This window comes from Glycine soja, chromosome 20, assembly GCF_004193775.1.
Source record: "Glycine soja cultivar W05 chromosome 20, ASM419377v2, whole genome shotgun sequence".
Lineage (NCBI taxonomy): Eukaryota > Viridiplantae > Streptophyta > Magnoliopsida > Fabales > Fabaceae > Glycine > Glycine soja.
The window spans coordinates 49,406,434-49,424,559 of NC_041021.1; the positions used below are offsets into that span (position 1 = coordinate 49,406,434).

At 34.6% G+C, this 18,126-nt stretch overlaps 2 protein-coding genes across 5 annotated transcripts in view; one reads left to right on the top strand and one right to left on the bottom strand.

Moving 5' to 3' along the window:
* The window catches only part of LOC114403777 (protein MON2 homolog), a 38,057-nt gene extending 22,366 nt beyond the window's left edge, over positions 1–15,691 (top strand). For 3 of the 4 annotated variants that reach the window (XM_028366934.1, XM_028366932.1, XM_028366933.1), the window contains 16 exons: positions 2,407–2,465; positions 3,095–3,234; positions 3,321–3,487; positions 5,008–5,136; positions 5,222–5,307; positions 7,538–7,653; positions 7,741–7,853; positions 8,042–8,165; positions 8,334–8,455; positions 9,745–9,892; positions 10,007–10,223; positions 10,976–11,297; positions 12,937–13,076; positions 13,574–13,695; positions 13,790–13,997; positions 14,871–15,691. In XM_028366934.1, coding sequence (XP_028222735.1) covers positions 2,407–2,465; positions 3,095–3,234; positions 3,321–3,487; positions 5,008–5,136; positions 5,222–5,307; positions 7,538–7,653; positions 7,741–7,853; positions 8,042–8,165; positions 8,334–8,455; positions 9,745–9,892; positions 10,007–10,223; positions 10,976–11,297; positions 12,937–13,076; positions 13,574–13,695; positions 13,790–13,997; positions 14,871–14,976 — 2,319 coding nt within the window. In that variant the 3' untranslated portion in view covers positions 14,977–15,691. The remainder of the gene's footprint in view (positions 1–2,406; positions 2,466–3,094; positions 3,235–3,320; positions 3,488–5,007; positions 5,137–5,221; positions 5,308–7,537; positions 7,654–7,740; positions 7,854–8,041; positions 8,166–8,333; positions 8,456–9,744; positions 9,893–10,006; positions 10,224–10,975; positions 11,298–12,936; positions 13,077–13,573; positions 13,696–13,789; positions 13,998–14,870) is intronic. The other variant, XR_003664697.1, reaches the window with a different exon arrangement.
* Positions 15,692–17,021: 1,330 nt separating this feature from the next.
* LOC114401634 lies at positions 17,022–17,927 on the bottom strand. The gene is made up of 3 exons (XM_028364200.1): positions 17,680–17,927; positions 17,540–17,590; positions 17,022–17,311 (listed from the first exon to the last, which is right to left on the bottom strand). Exons 1-3 carry the CDS (start codon positions 17,770–17,772, stop codon positions 17,075–17,077), a joined length of 381 nt encoding a protein of 126 aa, XP_028220001.1. The 5' UTR covers positions 17,773–17,927; the 3' UTR covers positions 17,022–17,074.
* Between the last annotated feature and the right edge of the window lie 199 nt (positions 17,928–18,126).

Sequence of the window (18,126 nt, forward strand, 5' to 3'; positions counted from 1 at the left end):
TTCTTCCAACCCCTCATGGGCTTGCGGGGGAATTATAAGAGAGTATACATTACTCGCAGTGTTTCTTTTTTTGTTTCTTTCAGTTAACTTTTTTTCAAACTACTGTAGTTAGTAGTTAGTAGTTAGTCTGTTATCAGTTGATAGTTTAGTCAGTTAGTGCCTAACAGATTTGTAACAGCTGTCAACTAACCTAAGTTAGTTGACAGTTAGGTTAGTTGGCAGTTATCCAACTAAATATTCATCTTTGTAATTAGTTACAGTTGGGTTGAATAATATTGATTTTCTCAATCTCAATCTCCTCTTCTATCTCAAATTCTCTCAACTCCTTTAAAACTTGCTTTCAATTACTGAAATAACAGAACTATAACCTTGTGGAAAACCTTCGAGCAGTGCATCAACATGCTATTGAGGAGAAATCAGGCTTCCAACTATTGGGAAAAACCCAAGTTCCGCATTGGCTAGAGATAAGACAAAGATAAAATATATAAGTGGGTGGCAACCCTCACTCCATGAGCTAGCTTTTAGGGTTGATTTTGGCCCAAACCCACATTCTAAGATGGTATTAGAGCCTATCCTAGATCCATTCAAAGGGTCACCCACTATGTTGTCCACGCACCAAGCCCAAAAGTGCTGACATGAAGGGATGTATTGCGAAAAATCCAAGTCCCACATTGGTTAGAGATACGGCCAAGATAGAGTATATAATTGAGGGGCAACCCTCACCCTATGAATTAGCTTTTAGGGTTGAGTTAAGTCCAAACCCACATTCTAAGACCAACCAAAGCAAGAGAATCAGCGATCTCCTGAACTTTGATAAGAAACACACACATCGACTTATCCTTGAGCATCATAGATCACAGTTCAGTGCACAATTGCCTTGCTTGAGCTCACGTTTGTTTGTTGAACTATTCATGAATCTTCTCCCAGACTTGATAGGAATGTATGCTTCCCAAACAGCGCAACTAAATCGACTTTGAGAACGTCGATTGCAGCCATGTGAGGAGAACTTGATCTTGTTGCTCCCACACTTCATATGCTGGATTTTCTTTTCCGATTTCACGATCAGCATCAGGAAGAAATCGCAGCGGAATCAAAGGATTTGCAACAAAATGTTGAAGCCGGTGTGATTTGATCACCAGTTCAAACTGGTGATGCCATAACAGAAAGTTGGAGTCGTCAAGCTTTTCACCGACCGAATTAGGAAGCGGAAGAAGAGGGAAAGGAATTAGGAAATGCGGAAGAGGAGGGAAAAGAATTGTTTGATTCTGCCATCGTTGATTGCTTGATCGAACTAGGCTCTAGATAGCATATTAGAATTGATAACAGAGAAATGAAAAAGGGGAGAAATTCAGTTTCATTAACCCAACTAACTCAATGCTTACAGCTTCATATTTATAGACTAATGAGTTAGTTAGAGACAGCTGTAGTTAGGACAGCTGTCAACAGCTGTCTCTAACTAACTAACTCTAACTAACTGAGCAAACTAACTCAGGTAAACTAACTACCCAGGACTGCAGTTGAATAACTGCAGTTCCTTTACAGTACTCCAATATAGTTTTTTATTTTTAATCTGAGTATGACTACACATAACTCAGCCAAATTGAATTCATTAAAATTACAAAAAAATGGATTATGAATTCTACTTCTAAAGTTAATGAATATCATCATTAAAGCTCTTCTGCCTTGATTTGCATCTGCTGGATTTCTCCCTTGTTTCTTTACTAATGTTAGCAGATAAGTCTGGTGTGTTTTTTTTTTTGGACTTTGTCTTTTTCTTTTCTTTATTCTATATCACTTTTGGCATCAAATTCCTGTGTACTTTTGATTTGTCTATTTTTTTTTAGTTTTTGAACTATTAAATGTCCAAAAAACTTGTGGGCACACACATCATCATGATTTTTTTGTTATATTCGGTATTTTCAAGGCATGAATTTAATATTCATACGTTATATATTCAATTTTCAAAACATGAATCTAATCTATCATTTTATGTGTCAATTCTCATTACTCTACATTCTACAAGTTAACTTAGGATTTATTTCAAATTATCTCATTATCATCAGTTTGAATATATTCTATTACTCTCCTGTTGGTTTAATCTCTTAGTCATGTATCCTTTTCTTGATTCTTTTTTTTTTTTTTTTTTTGCTCAGCAAAATTAGGAGTATTATATATATATAGAATAGTACCAGTGGTTTATTTTGAGTCTTATGTCTCATTACTCTACAATTTCTTGAATCTTATTTTTTATGCTTCGTGCTTATTTTAAGTTTTCTGCAAGACTTGCTGTAGTTCAATATTTGATCTAATAATTCATATGCTCCGGTTTTTTAATTTTTTTTAGTATTATCCTTTCTCTGTAACATTATCATATGTACTAATTTTCCTGTTTTTATTTCTTTCTAGAACCTAAGAGTGATAATGAACGATGGACTGTCTGCTTTACCTACAGACTGCCTTCAAGTGTGAGATCTCATGTTTCACCTTACCCACATGCATACTGTATACATGTGTATATATGATTTCTTTTATTTTCTGATTCTATAGTGAGCTGCAATCCCGAGAAGAAGAAAGAAACATTTTTGAGTTTATTCTTGAATGTTGTTGTTGAGATCTCACATTGACTATAGGTATGAACAAAGGAGAGCTTATAAAGGCTTGAGCAATCCTCATCTCATGAACTAGCTTTTGGAGTTGAGTTAGACCTAGCCCAAATTTAAGATGGTATCATAGCCTATCATAGATATGATATTGGCCACCCCTAACTGCTCAAAAATCTACTTGGTCCCATGGCTTTCCTAGTGCAAATCTCTACGCTTCAGATATTAAATCCTGGGTGTGAGGGATGTGTGTTGAGTTCCCACATCAATTATAGATATAGCTAAAGATAACTTATAAAGGCATGGGCAATTCTCATCTTATAAGCTGACTTTTGTGGTTTAGTTAGGCCTAACTCAAATTCTAGAGTTGTACTAATGCTACACATACATACTAACATGCTTGTGTGTGTAGACCTGTGCACATAAATACACACATATATTTGCTCCTATATGGGCTCCTTCTGTTGTCTAATATGTATTATTACATATTACAGATGTGTTGATGTGACTGGAGCATACAGTGCTCAGAAGACTGAGTTGAACATAAGCTTGACAGCAGTTGGACTTCTGTGGACTATGACTGATTTCATTGCAAAGGGCCTTCTCAATGGACCTTTTGAAGAAAAGGAAGCAGGTTCATATTTTGTTGTCAAGCTATCTGTTCTTAACCTGTTATTATTCTGCTATAATACCAAGTCCTATGATGGTTCTACCTTTCAGGTGTTGGTTCCACAGTGAAGCAGATAGACAGCAAAAAGATGGAGGATCAAACACGTATTTCTAATAATGTGAGAGACCAGGCTTCTGTAGATGGTGTTGATTTTGAGAAGCTTCTATTCTCTGTATTCTCATTACTTCAAAACCTTGGGGCAGATGAGAGACCAGAGGTACGATTAATGAACTTCTAGTCTTGCTTTACTTTATAATTTTCTACTTTTTTTCTCCTCTTGTTATTGCTTTCTACCAGAAAGGACTTCATGAAAGAGGAAACATTTCTTATGTGTAAAGATGGATTCCCTTGTTGCCATTTTGCTATTTAACAATTGAGTTTCATTTAGAGTACCAGTTATGTGCGTATGAATCTTTCATAACTTGCCCCTTCTTTTTTGAATCTTGGTATCACTCATTTCAGTTTTTGATAAACTTTGAAAATGTAATTATGAAAGTCAATGGCTTCGTTACTCTAAGTTGATATAAGTAGTATTGATGAGAACATTGGTTGAAGGATTGTCATAAGCAATTTTTAGAGGTAACAAACTGACGATGTTTTTTCCCCTTTGGTTTATGTGAATATGATTTTTTTCTCTTCTGATAAGCTAAGCCTAGCCTGGTGGATGGAAGATACTTATGACCAATCATGGTCTAGCCATCCCAAAAGCTTAATCCAATGGGGAAAATTATGTGACAGGTTTTATATTTAACACATCCCGAACCCATTGGACTTAAGGCGAGGACAATATAAATGCCTATATTACCTTATGCTGAAATTTAACTTTTATGTAGAACAATGTGCAACAAGGATTAAACTCTAGAACACATTTCCATTGAGGCTCTAATACCATGTCTTGAATCAACTACCCCAAAAGCTTAAGCTATTGGGTGAAAGCACATGAACTGTTATATCGAAAATTCCAATGTAATATTTTCTTGTATAATGGCATGCTTCATCTAGGGCTAGGTACTGGGGAAGCTTCTCTTCTTTGTATGAAATGGAACAAGCAGCATTTCAGAATCATTTGTGAGGAATGGTGGGGTTTATTTTCCAAGTGAGAAGTAAGGAGACTTCATGTAGTTGATTTCTGCATTAAGTTTAAAACCACTCATAATTATTGTTTCTTGTTTATTATCATAAGTATGAGTTCTTTGATTGGAAATGGGATGGGTGGGAAATAAGAATTAAGGTTTAGAGGGTCTGTGTGAGAGTAAAGGAGATTTGCAGACAAAATGAGTGTCAAATAAGGAGCAGTGACATTATCTGTGATTAGCTTTCTAGTTTTTCATGCGTTTTAGGGAAGCTTAAGGAAAGGAACTATTGTTTGATGAGTTGAAACTTTACTGCTGTCTCCCATAGAAAATGATAGTGTTGCAGAGAAAATTAAAGAAATCATAAAATAGCAGAAATCTAGGCTTCATTCCTTTGGTCCCTTGTGCTCACAACTGGGTTTCGTTGCATAACCTAGACGAGACCATAATTCATAAACCTAATGTTCTCCCTAAATAAATGTTACAACTTACAACCATTTAAATAGACCTTCAAACTTCCATTTCTCTCTACTACTGCTATTCCAATTAGGGAAATTTGGACAATAAAACAAAACCCATTTAAATAGACCATCAAACTTCTATTTCTCTCTACTATTGCTGCTGGATGTTAAAGCTTTCTGGCACTGAAAGTTTTGTTTTGCAGGTGAGGAATTCTGCTGTCAGGACACTGTTCCAAACTTTAGGAACGCATGGGCAAAAGCTTTCAAAGAGCATGTGGGAAGATTGTCTTTGGAATTATGTATTTCCTACATTGGATCGTGCTTCTCATATGGTATAGATGTATCTACTGGAAGTTGAAATGAGAGATTATTTTGATCATAAGCTGATGTACTTTGAATTTGATTTTTGATGGGTAGGCTGCTACGTCATCAAAAGATGAATGGCAAGGGAAAGAACTTGGAACCCGAGGAGGAAAAGCAGTTCACATGCTCATACATCATAGGTATTTGAAATTGGCATTGATTTTGTATTACTTATTTTGTTTATTTGTAGCCTCAGTGACTGTGATATATTTGTTTGAGAAGATGGGGAGAATGAAAGGCGGAGAAAAAAATAAGGGAAAAAATATTAACTGAAAATAGTCTGGAACAGTGTACATAATGCCGATCCCTGAAGTTCCGGATCTTGTATTATCTAATTATACTACACTTTTTGTTTTCCATAATGAAATTGAAAAGAAATGAATTATACTGATGATAATATCATAATATGACTAAATTATGGTACCTGTACCCCATGGCCAGTAGTTTTGGTGCACATAAGACTACCTATTTTCTTAATCCTGCAACACTTCTCTAAATTTCCCCATATTGATTGGCATTTTCCCTTAAGCTGAAGGTTTTATAAGTGTTAAAATAGGAGAAAACAAAGGGAAATTGAGTAAAAACTGTGTTATAGTACACAACAGATGCATGTTTATATAGGCTAATTACATTAGTTACACATAAATAGAGGATATTCTGTTTCCTCTAAATCAAAGATAATGTGCCTATAAACCTCTATTATTAATAGAATCAGAATATTAATTCTGATTTTCAACACTACCCCTCAAGCGGAAACTTACTAAGCTTTAGCTTGTTACAAAGAAATAATTTATTCCCAACATATAAATAAAAAATAAAAATTGAGCTCCACAAAAAACAATAGTTTGAAAGACAACTCAGGAATGTTGGCGAAATCAGGAAGTATTGCTACAAAGATAACATTGCCAAAGAGCTGGAATAACCATCAGCCTAAAAAAATTTATGGCAAGCAAAGCAAGTTCCGACCTTCTTAAGAACTACATTTGGAAGCTTCAAACCAACAATATTGGAGACACAGTTATTTAAACTGTAAAACTAAGTCCACTGCTTCTGGGACACAGACAATGCATCTGGTACTTCACTGGGGTCAATGCATCTAGGAGAAACACAAGGGCCAGTACATCTGGGAAATAGACGGGGCCAGTGCATCTAGGATAAAGACGGGGCCAGTGCATGTAGGACAAAGACGGGACAGTGGAAGCCATTGTTGAGAGAGACAGGAACAAAAACTGCGAACCAAAAAAGTGCAGAAAATAAGGCCTGACAAACGAAGTGGCCCGAAACTGAATGGCCTTTGTGAGCCTGATGGAGATGGGAAATGTGGCTGGACATGCCGCCACATGCCAGGGAAGCACCGACAAGAGGTGTTGTTTGGTGCAGCAAAAATCAGCATGTGAGAGCGTGTAAAAAGTAGTTTGACGTTGATGCTGGTATGACTGAGTAGATTGGCAAAGGGGGATCCAGATCCAGTTGGTGATCGCCGGAGTTGCACCAATGATTGGAGAAGAAGCCAGAAAATTCATCGGAATGCAGAAACAGGTCATGGGAAGAAGGGTGATGAGCTGAAAGGTCCACCGAGGATCATAGGTCACCAGTGGGGCACGATTTTCATTATTCCTATGTCAGGATCTAGATACCATGTCAAAATAGGAGAAAACAAAGAGAAATTGAGTAAAAACTGTCTGTCAAAGTACATAGTGGATGTGTGTTTATATAGGTTAATTACACATAAATAGAGGATATTTTGTTTCCTGTAAATCAAAGATAATGTGCCTATTAACCGATATTATTAATATAATCAGAATATTAATTCTGATTTTCAACAATAAGCTTTCAACTTCTTTGGAATAAAGTCAATAAACCAAACTTGATAAACTGAAGACTTAAAACTCTGCCAAAAACAAAGAATCATGACTTGCAATTAACAAATCTACTTGTAGGAGCTTCAAGAACAATTAGCAATAAACTAACAAAGTTAGCAAAGAACTTGTAGAGATCAATGAATGACAACTTAACTAGCTTGACAGTCCACAACTTGCAATGAAATCAATGGATGATGGCTCATGTGTTAAACCACGAGAAAGTGAATATGTAATATGATTTTTTGATCCACAAAACCCACATAGAAACTGAGAGGAGGGTAAATAGTTCTAATAAAATGTTGAGGTATAGGGAGACTGAAAAGTTAGAGAGTAGGATTGAAAAACTCAGAAATAGTGTATATGATACTGACTTCTAGCCAGTGTTTATGCTGATACCATGACTGCATAAACCTTTCACTATAGGTGCACTATAGTTAACTACTTCAGCAATCTCATAACACTTTCCAAAATCACTTGATATATGTGTACATTCTAATGAATTTTGCAGTCGTAACACGGCTCAGAAGCAGTGGGATGAAACTCTTGTGCTTGTTTTGGGTGGAATTGCACGTATATTACGGTTGTTCTTTCCTTTTTTCACAAGCTTAAGTAACTTCTGGTCTGGTGGGTTCACTATTAAAAGATCATGTATCTGGTATTTTAATTTGGTGTAATTTACAAGTAGTCCTGATTTAATTTTGTTCTGTGTAGGCTGGGAATCATTGCTTCAATTTGTTGAGAATAGCATTTTAAATGGTAGTAAAGAGGTAGCACTTGCAGCAATAAATTGTTTGCAGACAACTGTTAACTCTCATTCGTCGAAGGTAGGGATAATGGTTTGAATTAGAGCTGATCTTCTGTTTGCAGATGAAGAATAGATAACTGACTTGATTTTCAACCATCTTTGACACTAGCCATGTTGGCTTTTAATCAATTAACAAATATAAGAATCAAGAAAGCAGAACTAGTTGAAATATACTCATTTAAGTACTGACAGAAGTTTGTGAATTAGGGACATATGCCAATGCCTTACCTTATTTTAGTAATTGATGTTTACGAGCTTGTTCTGAGAAAGCCTTCTAGTTACCGTGGCAATGCTGCTGATAAAGTGATGCAGGAGATTTTGCATGGTCTTGGTAATATATCAATTTCCATTTAATTAAGATTTTATTTTTCTGTATACATTGCTTATGGATTAACAGTCGTTCCTTTATTTGTACCTTATGCCCATAGTCAAGTAGCTTTAGATAGTATTATTCAGATTTCATGAGATTGATTTACTTAATATTTTGATCGTCTATCAGGAGAGCTTTATGTGCAGGCTCAAGGATTATTCAATGATGTTGCATACACGCAGTTGATAGCAATCATAGATTTGGCTGTGAAGCAAGCCATGTTAACTAATGATAACTTTGAAATGGAATTTGTAAGTCCATTTTCTAATAACTTTATTAATATTTCTTATATTTTTTTCTTATTCTCTTGTAAGTTGGAACTTCGAACCGCTATTATTATGTTCATTAGTTTTTCCAACAATACCGGGGAATATGAAGCAAGCAAATATTCTTTACATAACATGAAAAAAAATATATTAATTCACAATACATTACAAATATCACATTTATTCTTTACTGAGTACTTGTTATTTAAACGTTGTGAACCTAACCTATTATGTGCTTCGGAAATAAATTAAATTAACTATGCAATCAAATGTTGTCACTAAATTGTAACTGTTATGCTATTCATACACCTTAAATTTTACACATGGTTACCAATAAGTTGTGAACTTATTGTATTATGTACTTGCGAGTTCTTTTTTGTACATTCAAAAAAAAATCCTTTGACTTTATTGGCATCCTTAATTATACTAACATAGCTGCATAGTTTTTTTTTTTTTATCAATTTCAGTTGTTAGTTTTTTTGTTAGTAGGGGAGATTTGAACCCACGACCTTTCCTCCCTTCCTTCTCCCTTCACCACCAAATAAACCTTATAACCCCTTCATAGCCCCCTTCCTTCTCCCTTCACCACCAAATAAACCTTATAACCCCTTCATAGCCACAGAGTTTGTTGTTGTAAAAACACTGCAGGCATTTTGAAGTGTTAACTTGGAGTATCCCCATGCATTGTTCACTTTTGTATTCAGTTCTTCGCACAGTGGAAGAAAAGGAAAAAAAAAAAACTAATATATGGTCTACCAACAATCATATTAGGAAAAAATCCACAAGTTTTATGAGCATATGCTGTCCTGATGAGTTTTAGAGGTAGAGAGAGAAAATTGTAACTGAATATTAACTTATTTCATCATGAATTGGTTGAAATGACACAAAGGAAAGAGTCATCAATATATAGATGGCGCAGCTTGGCTAACTAACAAGGCACAAGGCCCAAACAGAAGCTACTAGAACAATTTGAGAAAACATGTTATACAACTAACTCTAATACTCTAATGTGTCCCATTCCAAGTGACTTCTTTGTAGTCTTGTTTTCCAAAAGCATTAGGTGTCTCAAATCTTGCTTTGCTTTAAAAGAAAAAATTGTCATCAACCAACTATGCAAAAAACTTGAGCTGTTAGGTGAAAGCATATATGAATGATTTTACATATAACAAGTACCTGCAGTGTTATTCAAAGAACCTATTTAGTAGTTGTAGTTGTAGTAGAATTTTCATTTTTAGTAGAAACTTGCTTATGAATGTGATGTTGCATTTTTCTAGGGGAATGTCCCACCTGTGCTACGGACTATACTGGAAATCTTACCACTGTTACGTCCAACAGAGCACATATCTTCTATGTGGCCTGTTCTTCTTCGAGAGTTTCTGCAGTATCTTCCTAGACAAGATTCATATTTACAGAATGAGGATGGTAAAATAGATCAAGCAAGAGTTTATGATCTTATTTTAGTTATGGAAGTGTCTGGTTGTATCTAATCTAGTTTTCAGTTTTTCCTTAGTATAAGATCTATGCTTGTGTTTGCAGATTCTCAGGTGAACTATGATGCACCTAATGGTGCTACTCCAATATCACCCAACAAAATAGCAGTATCTCCAGGTTCTGGATCAACTGCAGCCATAACAGCCATTCCTAGTTACATATTTGCAGAAAAGCTAGTTCCCGTGCTAGTAGATCTTTTCTTGCAGGCACCTGCTGTCGAAAAGTATATTATATACCCTGAAATTATTCAAAGCCTTGGAAGGTAGTAATTGCTCTTAATGTCGATTCTGTTTTGTTACTTACAGTTAAGGGGTAGGATAGGATAACTCACATAAGGGTCGGAGAGTTTTTTTTAAAAATTTAGCTGGAAAGATTTGTATACTGTACCCAGGAAATGCTGAGACCCTATTTCTGTGGATAGTGGATTCTAGACTTTATAGGTTAACTATAGCTACAAACATCAGGATTTTGAAAATGTTTAAATTGGAATTTGGAAACTCGGGAAAAACTGACTTGGCATGTCATGCTCGAGATGAATGCTACTCTTGTGTGTCCCTGGAAGTTCTTTTCGTTGGTAGGAATTCTCCTCCTTTATCTGTTGAGATATAAGGAAAGGATTCTGAATATTTTAAGTTTTATTATAATCTGCATGCCTTCAGAGGGAGAAAAAGATTTTTGGCTTCACTAACTCTTCTATTCCCTGAGTCAAAGTGAAGAAGAAAGGAACGAAAAAAGTAGTTGATAATTTGTTAAGAGTGAGAGAGAAAAAAGAGAAATACATTCTGCTTCACTCACCCACAACTTTTGAAGTTGCCCCTCCTAAAGCTACATATTTTACACTTTGAATTGTCAGCTGAAAACTTTTTACCATTTGGTCGGCTCTTTTTTTATGCCATAAAATATGCAACTCTAATGGTTGAAGATATTCACCTGCTTGATACGTTTATAATATCTTCCTTTTTGTCTATAGATTCATGAGTATTGCGCTATAATACTATTTTGTTAACTTTTCAGGTGTATGACAACAAGAAGAGACAATCCAGATAGTGCACTTTGGAGGTTAGCTGTTGAAGCTTTCAACCATGTTCTTATTGACTATGTTACCAAATTAATCAATGGAGGTCCAGATTCGACCATTAGCAAACCTGTCAGAACACGAATATGGAAAGAAATTGCAGATGTTTATGAAATATTCCTAGTTGGATATTGTGGACGAGCTCTTCCTTCAAATTCCCTCTCAGCAGTGGTGCTAGAGGCTGATGAGTCCCTTGAGATGTCAATATTAAATATTCTTGGTGACACAATCCTTAAGCTGCCAGTTGACACTCCTTTGGATGTAAGTTCTTCACCAATAGTATTGTTAGTTATAATTTGTACTTCATGAAGTTGTTATGAACATGAGCATCCAATGTATTACTGGTACTCTGGTGGGGTATTAAAAGCAATAGAGGGTTGACTTATGTGTGCATTAGATTTGTATGTTGCTACTTGCTAGTTTGAGTTTGACTAGGCTGATCAGGCTTCATGAAGAAAACGACATTCTTGATTTACCAGGTCAATATTAAGGGGTGTGTTGTTTGCCATCATATTCTCAACCCAATATGTAAGATACTTAAGCATTAAGAAGCCCAATAGGAATAAATTGATATGTAACCACACATGGAGCTAGAAGCAAAAACATTTACGCTGCCAATAGTTTTCAAGTTACTGTTAGACCTCCTATTACAAAGGTGTACAATGGGAAGGGTGATAAGAGGACCATGGAACCAACCCACCTTGGCAATGGTGGTAGCTGAGGGAAAATTCTATTACAGGAATAACAGAATGTCTACATGGAAGAGAGCGAGAGAGGAAAGCAAGAAAAGGAAGTTGTCTGTTAGGAAAGGGAGATAAAACATGAAATTCAAGATCTTAGGGAGGTAGACAATTACAGGAGGATTTGATGGGGAGGTTGCATAAGGTATCTTTTCTTTTTCTGTTTTAATGAATTACAGAGGACTACTGTTTAGCTAGTCACATTGTTCTATAATTAAGTATCAGTTTCTAACAAGTTCCCCATCACTTACCCATATCCTCAAAATAAATATATTTTATCTCATCAATGATAGTATGATGTACGTACACTTCAAAAGCTTTCATCCAAGAATTGCATTGCTAACTTTTGAATCATCATCCATAAAGCTATAAAAGAAGTATTGGAAAAAATTGATACAGAAGATTCCCACCATAATGAAAAATAGAAATATTTAAAATTATTTATAAGTTTTAGTTGTATTTCTTGCAAAATATGACTCTGCCTCGTTACAATGATTATATTGGCACGTGGTGTTACTACCTCTTATCATTCTGTATCACTGTTGTGGAGAAACTAACATGTAAAATTATCTATTCATTTAATATTAGAGTTCTTATTCTTATATTTTGTTTATTGGATCTAGCTCTATTATTGAATGGCGGCCCATCCCTTCCTATGCATGACTTGAGTAATAATTAATTCGGTTTTTGATAATATATTTTTTGGTACTAAAGCTGTTTGCATAGTTTGCTGCAAAAGTCACCAAAATGGACTTGTTTTGAGCTTTCTTGCACTCCAGATTATGTAGTTGAATGGAGCTGCCATTAGCTTGAGGTTTCGGTGGGACATTTTACTTATCCTTTTTAATATTGTTGAAATTATAACGTTTTAGGTATTGAGGGAGGAAAATGTGAATAGAGGTTTTGAATAATATAGTCATGTTATTGTGTTGTGTTGTATGAGATACAAAACATAAAGCAACGACCTTTATTTATACTGATACTAGACTCTTAATCCTAATCAAATAAGGAAAGAAATTGTGAAATATAAGGAGATATGGAAACCAAAGAAATAGGGAAACTAATCCTAAGAGATAATATAAGATTCTCTAAAATATTCTAAATAACTAAGATCCTACTGGATAATTTTTCACATGTTTTAACAATGTGCATGTTCTCAGATTCTGCAGCGACTGGTCTCCACATTGGACCGTTGTGCATCACGCACATGCTCATTACCTGTTGAGACTGTAGAGCTTATGCCTCCTCACTGCAGCAGATTTTCCTTGACTTGTTTACAGAAGTTATTTTCTTTGTGCAGGTGCCATCCTTCGAAACCTTCTTTAGTTCATATTAGAAAATTTTCTCTAATATCTAAACTCTGAATGTAAAGTATCTTTTACTTGATGTCGTGGATGTAGACATGTCTCTTCTGTGAGATGGTGTAGATATCATGGATGCTTCTAGTAATCTATACCCTTTATCGTGCTTTTTTGTATGCAATTGACTACTTTCTTTGGGAAAAAAAAATTCTGATGAATGCATGACTTATGTAGTTTCATCAGAAGAAAATTATTCTAATTATTTAGGTGCCTGATTAGTAATTCCTGCCATATCATTGTAATAGAGACCTGATCAATTCGCCCTAGCTAAGTATAAGATTGCCATCAATTCCTGACCCCCCCTCCCCCTCTTGCTTTTTATACTTATTGTTTATTTTAACTAGCTTTGATCTCGAGTCCTTATTTTCTTCTCTCTGTTTTTTAGTTTTACTATATATATTATCTTGATATGTTGACCGATTTTATGTTTTGTTAGTTATTCTAATGAAGTCAATTGGAATATGACAAGATCTGAAGTCAGCAAAATCTCAATTACAGTGCTCATGACCAGATGTGAATACATCTTGAGCAGGTTTCTGACAGATGAAAATGGCTTAGGTGTGCTTCTATTTTAATGAAAGACAAACAACATCAATCATCTTCATTTCATCTCCCAGTTTTTGCCTACTTAACTATTTTCTTTTTCCTTCAGGTGACTGTCCATTACCAAAAGCAAGACTTGATGAAATTATTTATGTTCTCCAAGAACTGGCACATCTTGTAATTCATCCAGATGCAGCACCCATTCTCCCTTTACACCCATTGTTGAGAACTGGCCTAGCAGAGGAAAAGGAGAAGCATGACAACCGTCCCCATCTGTTTGTGCTATTACCTTCCCTTTGTGAACTTGTCACATCAAGGTAAAGTAACTATAGATTTGACCGACCATGCTTTATATATGGCATGCACACACGTGGAATCTTTTTGCAAGTGGATGTCCGTGGGTTGGTTGGAGATTGGAAATGAGATTTCATAATAGGCATAAATGTTCTATTTTCTTAACCTCTAATTCTATTTAAATGAGATTTCATACTATGCATTAATGTTATATTTTCTTAACCTCTAATTCTATTTTCTCTCATTTTCAGAAAAAAAAAAAAAAAGGGAAATTTGGAAAAAGAGAGATACTAAAAGGATTATAAGATATTCTCCAGCAATTGTAAAGCACAGCACAAAATACTAATAATCAAGCAAGAAAAAAAAAGTATATATATATATGCTAAAAAAGTGCTAGACAATCTCCTAGATGTCGTTAGATTTAAACCCATAAGGGGCCGAAGATACAAGTCTGTCACAGGAGTCAAAAGTCACATAACCGCTGAAAAAGACTTGTGAAAAACTTGATATACACTAAATATAAACAAAAGTTGCACAGTTCTTGTTTATCCTATACATGCCTTTTACAAAAAAAAAAACTTGATAATGAGTACTAAAAAATCTTCTATAGTAGTCGAACAATCTCAACTACCTCCAACAGCACAAGCTAGTTCAAAAGACGCTAGGTCACTTCACAATGGCAGAAAGCATAGTTTGCCTACATGTCCAACAATACATATCCTTTCTTTTTATAATCATATCAAGTGTTTGTTTAAACGAAGACTATATTCTTGGAAGGGACCTTCATTTCTAGAAAATTAAGTGATCGATAACCGAGATTATTTTTTCCTGTTTTTCATTATCTATTTCTTTCTTCTTCCTTTTCTGATTCAAAATTTTGTTCTTTTGATGGACAGAGAATTAAGAATACGGGAGCTGGTGCAAGTACTGCTTCGATTAGTCACCAAGAAATTGTCTCTGGAAAAGCTCAGCTTGGCAAGTGAAAAGAGTACTTCCAGATAAGCCCATTTCATAAGTTGTTCTCTTCGAAATTTTTAAGCTTATGAAATACCAAGCTTTTCTTCTTTTACCCTTGTCTAGGATTGTATTTTTTTTTTTTTTTCTGTAGACTACACTAGAACCACCTATAGGAGATTTTCACAGTCTTCTCTTCTCTGTTGCCTGTCATAAATTATGGTCAACCATACTTTCTCAGCTCCATCAGGTACGTGCTCATGATTGGCCTACCTTAAGTTACGACAGATCAGAGTTTCCCATAGTCCATTATTAAACCGTTTGAGATTTCTCCAACCCAATACAATGGAGCAGCTGACAGAATTGTGTGGTTTTCACAACCAGATATTCTAAAGGCGGGAACAGCAAAGAAGAGGAAGAAATCTGTTAAAATGGTCCAAGTAAGAGGATCAATATGCCCCATGCATTGCCAATTTTGTTGTACCAAGTCACTGAAATATTATGAGTCTGACGTTGAGCCCGATTTTTTTAACTCGGGCCCAGGCCTTATTTTTTTGTTTGTTAGTGCTAACCTTTCTTGGTCCTTTAAATGTTCAGTGTATGTATAATATCTTATTGATTGTAGACTGAGAAAAAAACGGGCATTATATTTCGGAATTCCTGAATTAGATTTGAACATGTCCCCTGGGGAAGAAATAGTTTAAATTCCATCCCCGTTCCTAAAAGCTGTTTTTGGGAAAAAATATTGTAGGATGCCTCTTAATGCTGGTGTCTTTAACGCCTCATTTGTTTGAAAAACTACACTTGGTATCAAAACAATGACGTTTGAATTATGATGGTTTAACTTTTGGAGAATAAATTATCTGTTTTTTACTTAGTGTTAATAGAGAAGAAAGATCATAGTATTTGGGATATTGCAATACTTTATTCTATATATCCTCGTTCTTTTTGTTTATACAGTCACTGCAATGAATATAACCTTAAAACTCAGCTAATCAGATACGAAGATAGTTTACTTGTACACATTTGACGTGCTACGTTCTAACAGCCTGTAGATATTATCTCAGTTAATGATTTTAGTTGAGGCATTATGTTCCTTAATTCTTAAGAGAAAATCCTGTTTTCCAACGTTATACTCTTAAATTATGATTGTTAAGAAGTTATTCTAGGAAAATTAAACGAGACGAGTATATTAACTTTCTAATAAAGACGGGTTTTAATAAAATATTCTTAATAAAATACCGATTAATATATCAACTTTTTTATCGACAGATATTAGCTTATTAATTGTGTTAGAAATATGAGAGATTTGAACCATGACCTCTTTTCTTTCCATTCTTTCATCACTTTTTCTCAACCACGGAATCAATATCCTGTATCTGCATATATCGATTCTCTTAATAAAGAGAGATTTTATAATTAAAAAAACTATGAATAGATTACTAAAGAATGCGTAAATTACATATTTTCAAGCTTTGGGAGATGGTACAAAATTTCCTTATTTTTCTATTTTTCTATTAGTTTTTCTTTTTGTTTTTTAAAAATTATTAGACTGATATTTCTTTTTTTTTTTAAACTAATCTCTCTTAATTGTTTTAAAATATTAAAGTGTGTTCTTTATAAGATACACTATTGTAAACGTTAAAATAGGAGGAGGATTTGTGCAATTTTATGAAATCTCAATTATTATAAAAGAAAAAATATATCTTTTATTTTATAGGAACAAAATTCATATAAAAATTTATACAATTTTATTTTTATACACAACTTAATTATTAACAAAATTGCTTTTATTGATTAATACATTTTTTACAGCAAATACACATTTATTTTTACTTAAAATTTTTTACCAACATCTTAATTAATCTCATAAGTTATTGCTCATATTTTCAATTTAATTACCTTAAAATTAATTTTAAAAAATTGTCTAAATAGACAATACACCGTCCTAAAAGTAAAGGTATATTTCTTATTTATTTTGTAAATCAGAATTTCATGAAGTTACAACCATCCTGGTTGTAGCCATTCCAAGCAAGTGTAGGGGGGAATTAAACGTCTACCCATCTGCTTTGGAGAAAACTAGCTAGATCAAAGAATTTTGAAAATGCTTCAATTCGATCGTTTAAGAATTAAGAGAATATTATAATTAAAAATGAATTAAAAGGAAAGGAAAATGGAGTTTATTGATAGAAAATGGTCCCTGAAGATACGGCGCCTTAACACCTGGTGATTTTGCATTCATTGGATGAAAGAAAGTAAAAGTAAAAGGGTCAAAACGATGGCCTCGTGTGCTTCGCCTATGGTGATCCCGCTTCCACCACCTCCAGCCATGTCTTGAACAAGACAAGGTGGCGAGCCTTTTGGTATTGATATGAAAAAATTCCTGTCAAAAAGTAATAATTAATGTAAATACATCTAATATTAATGGTAGTCATCATATAGATGTGATGAATAATACTCTTTGTAAAAGATATAATTAGTCTGTATTTAAACTTTTAATTTTGTGTCAATTAATTAATTTCATATAGAACACAGATTAAGGCGATCAAAAGTCACTTCTAAGTAAAACATATAGGATATCATCATTTGTGTTGAAAGATGGAATTAATACCTCAACCAACTTATTAACTTTCCTTTCTTTTTCCTCTAGTTTGTGAACAACCTACAAAACCAAATAATCAAATAAGAATTAAAAATGAAAAGAAAAACTTCACTCCAAATAAATAAGCAGAGTTTATTTGTATGGAGAACCTGTCCACCAACGTACTCCGATATCACTTGCCTCCCTAGAAGATCAACCTCAGTCACACTAACGCCACCATCAACGGCTCCCACCTCTCTCATTTTTCGATGCCACCGATTGCATCGCGGCGACAGCGCCACCCTTTTGGGTCTTCCTGGTGATTCTCCCTCCGAGGTTGTTCCTGACTCATCTTAATTAATTCTTCAACACACACTGTTTTCTATTAATTTGTTTATTTTCGTGATGTGTAGGCAAAGTTTAAAGGATGTGATTATATATATGATTAATGATTTATTAGACGTATGTGCATGGGGCATGCAGTGATGACACATGCCAAACGTACGTTAGAGAGAAACACGGTGGGCTTGCGAGCAACACATGGCGTGAAACAAGTTAGGACTTGTTTTTATGTGGCTTAAAGAAACCATTGGTTATTGATGTTTGTTTGAGATAGA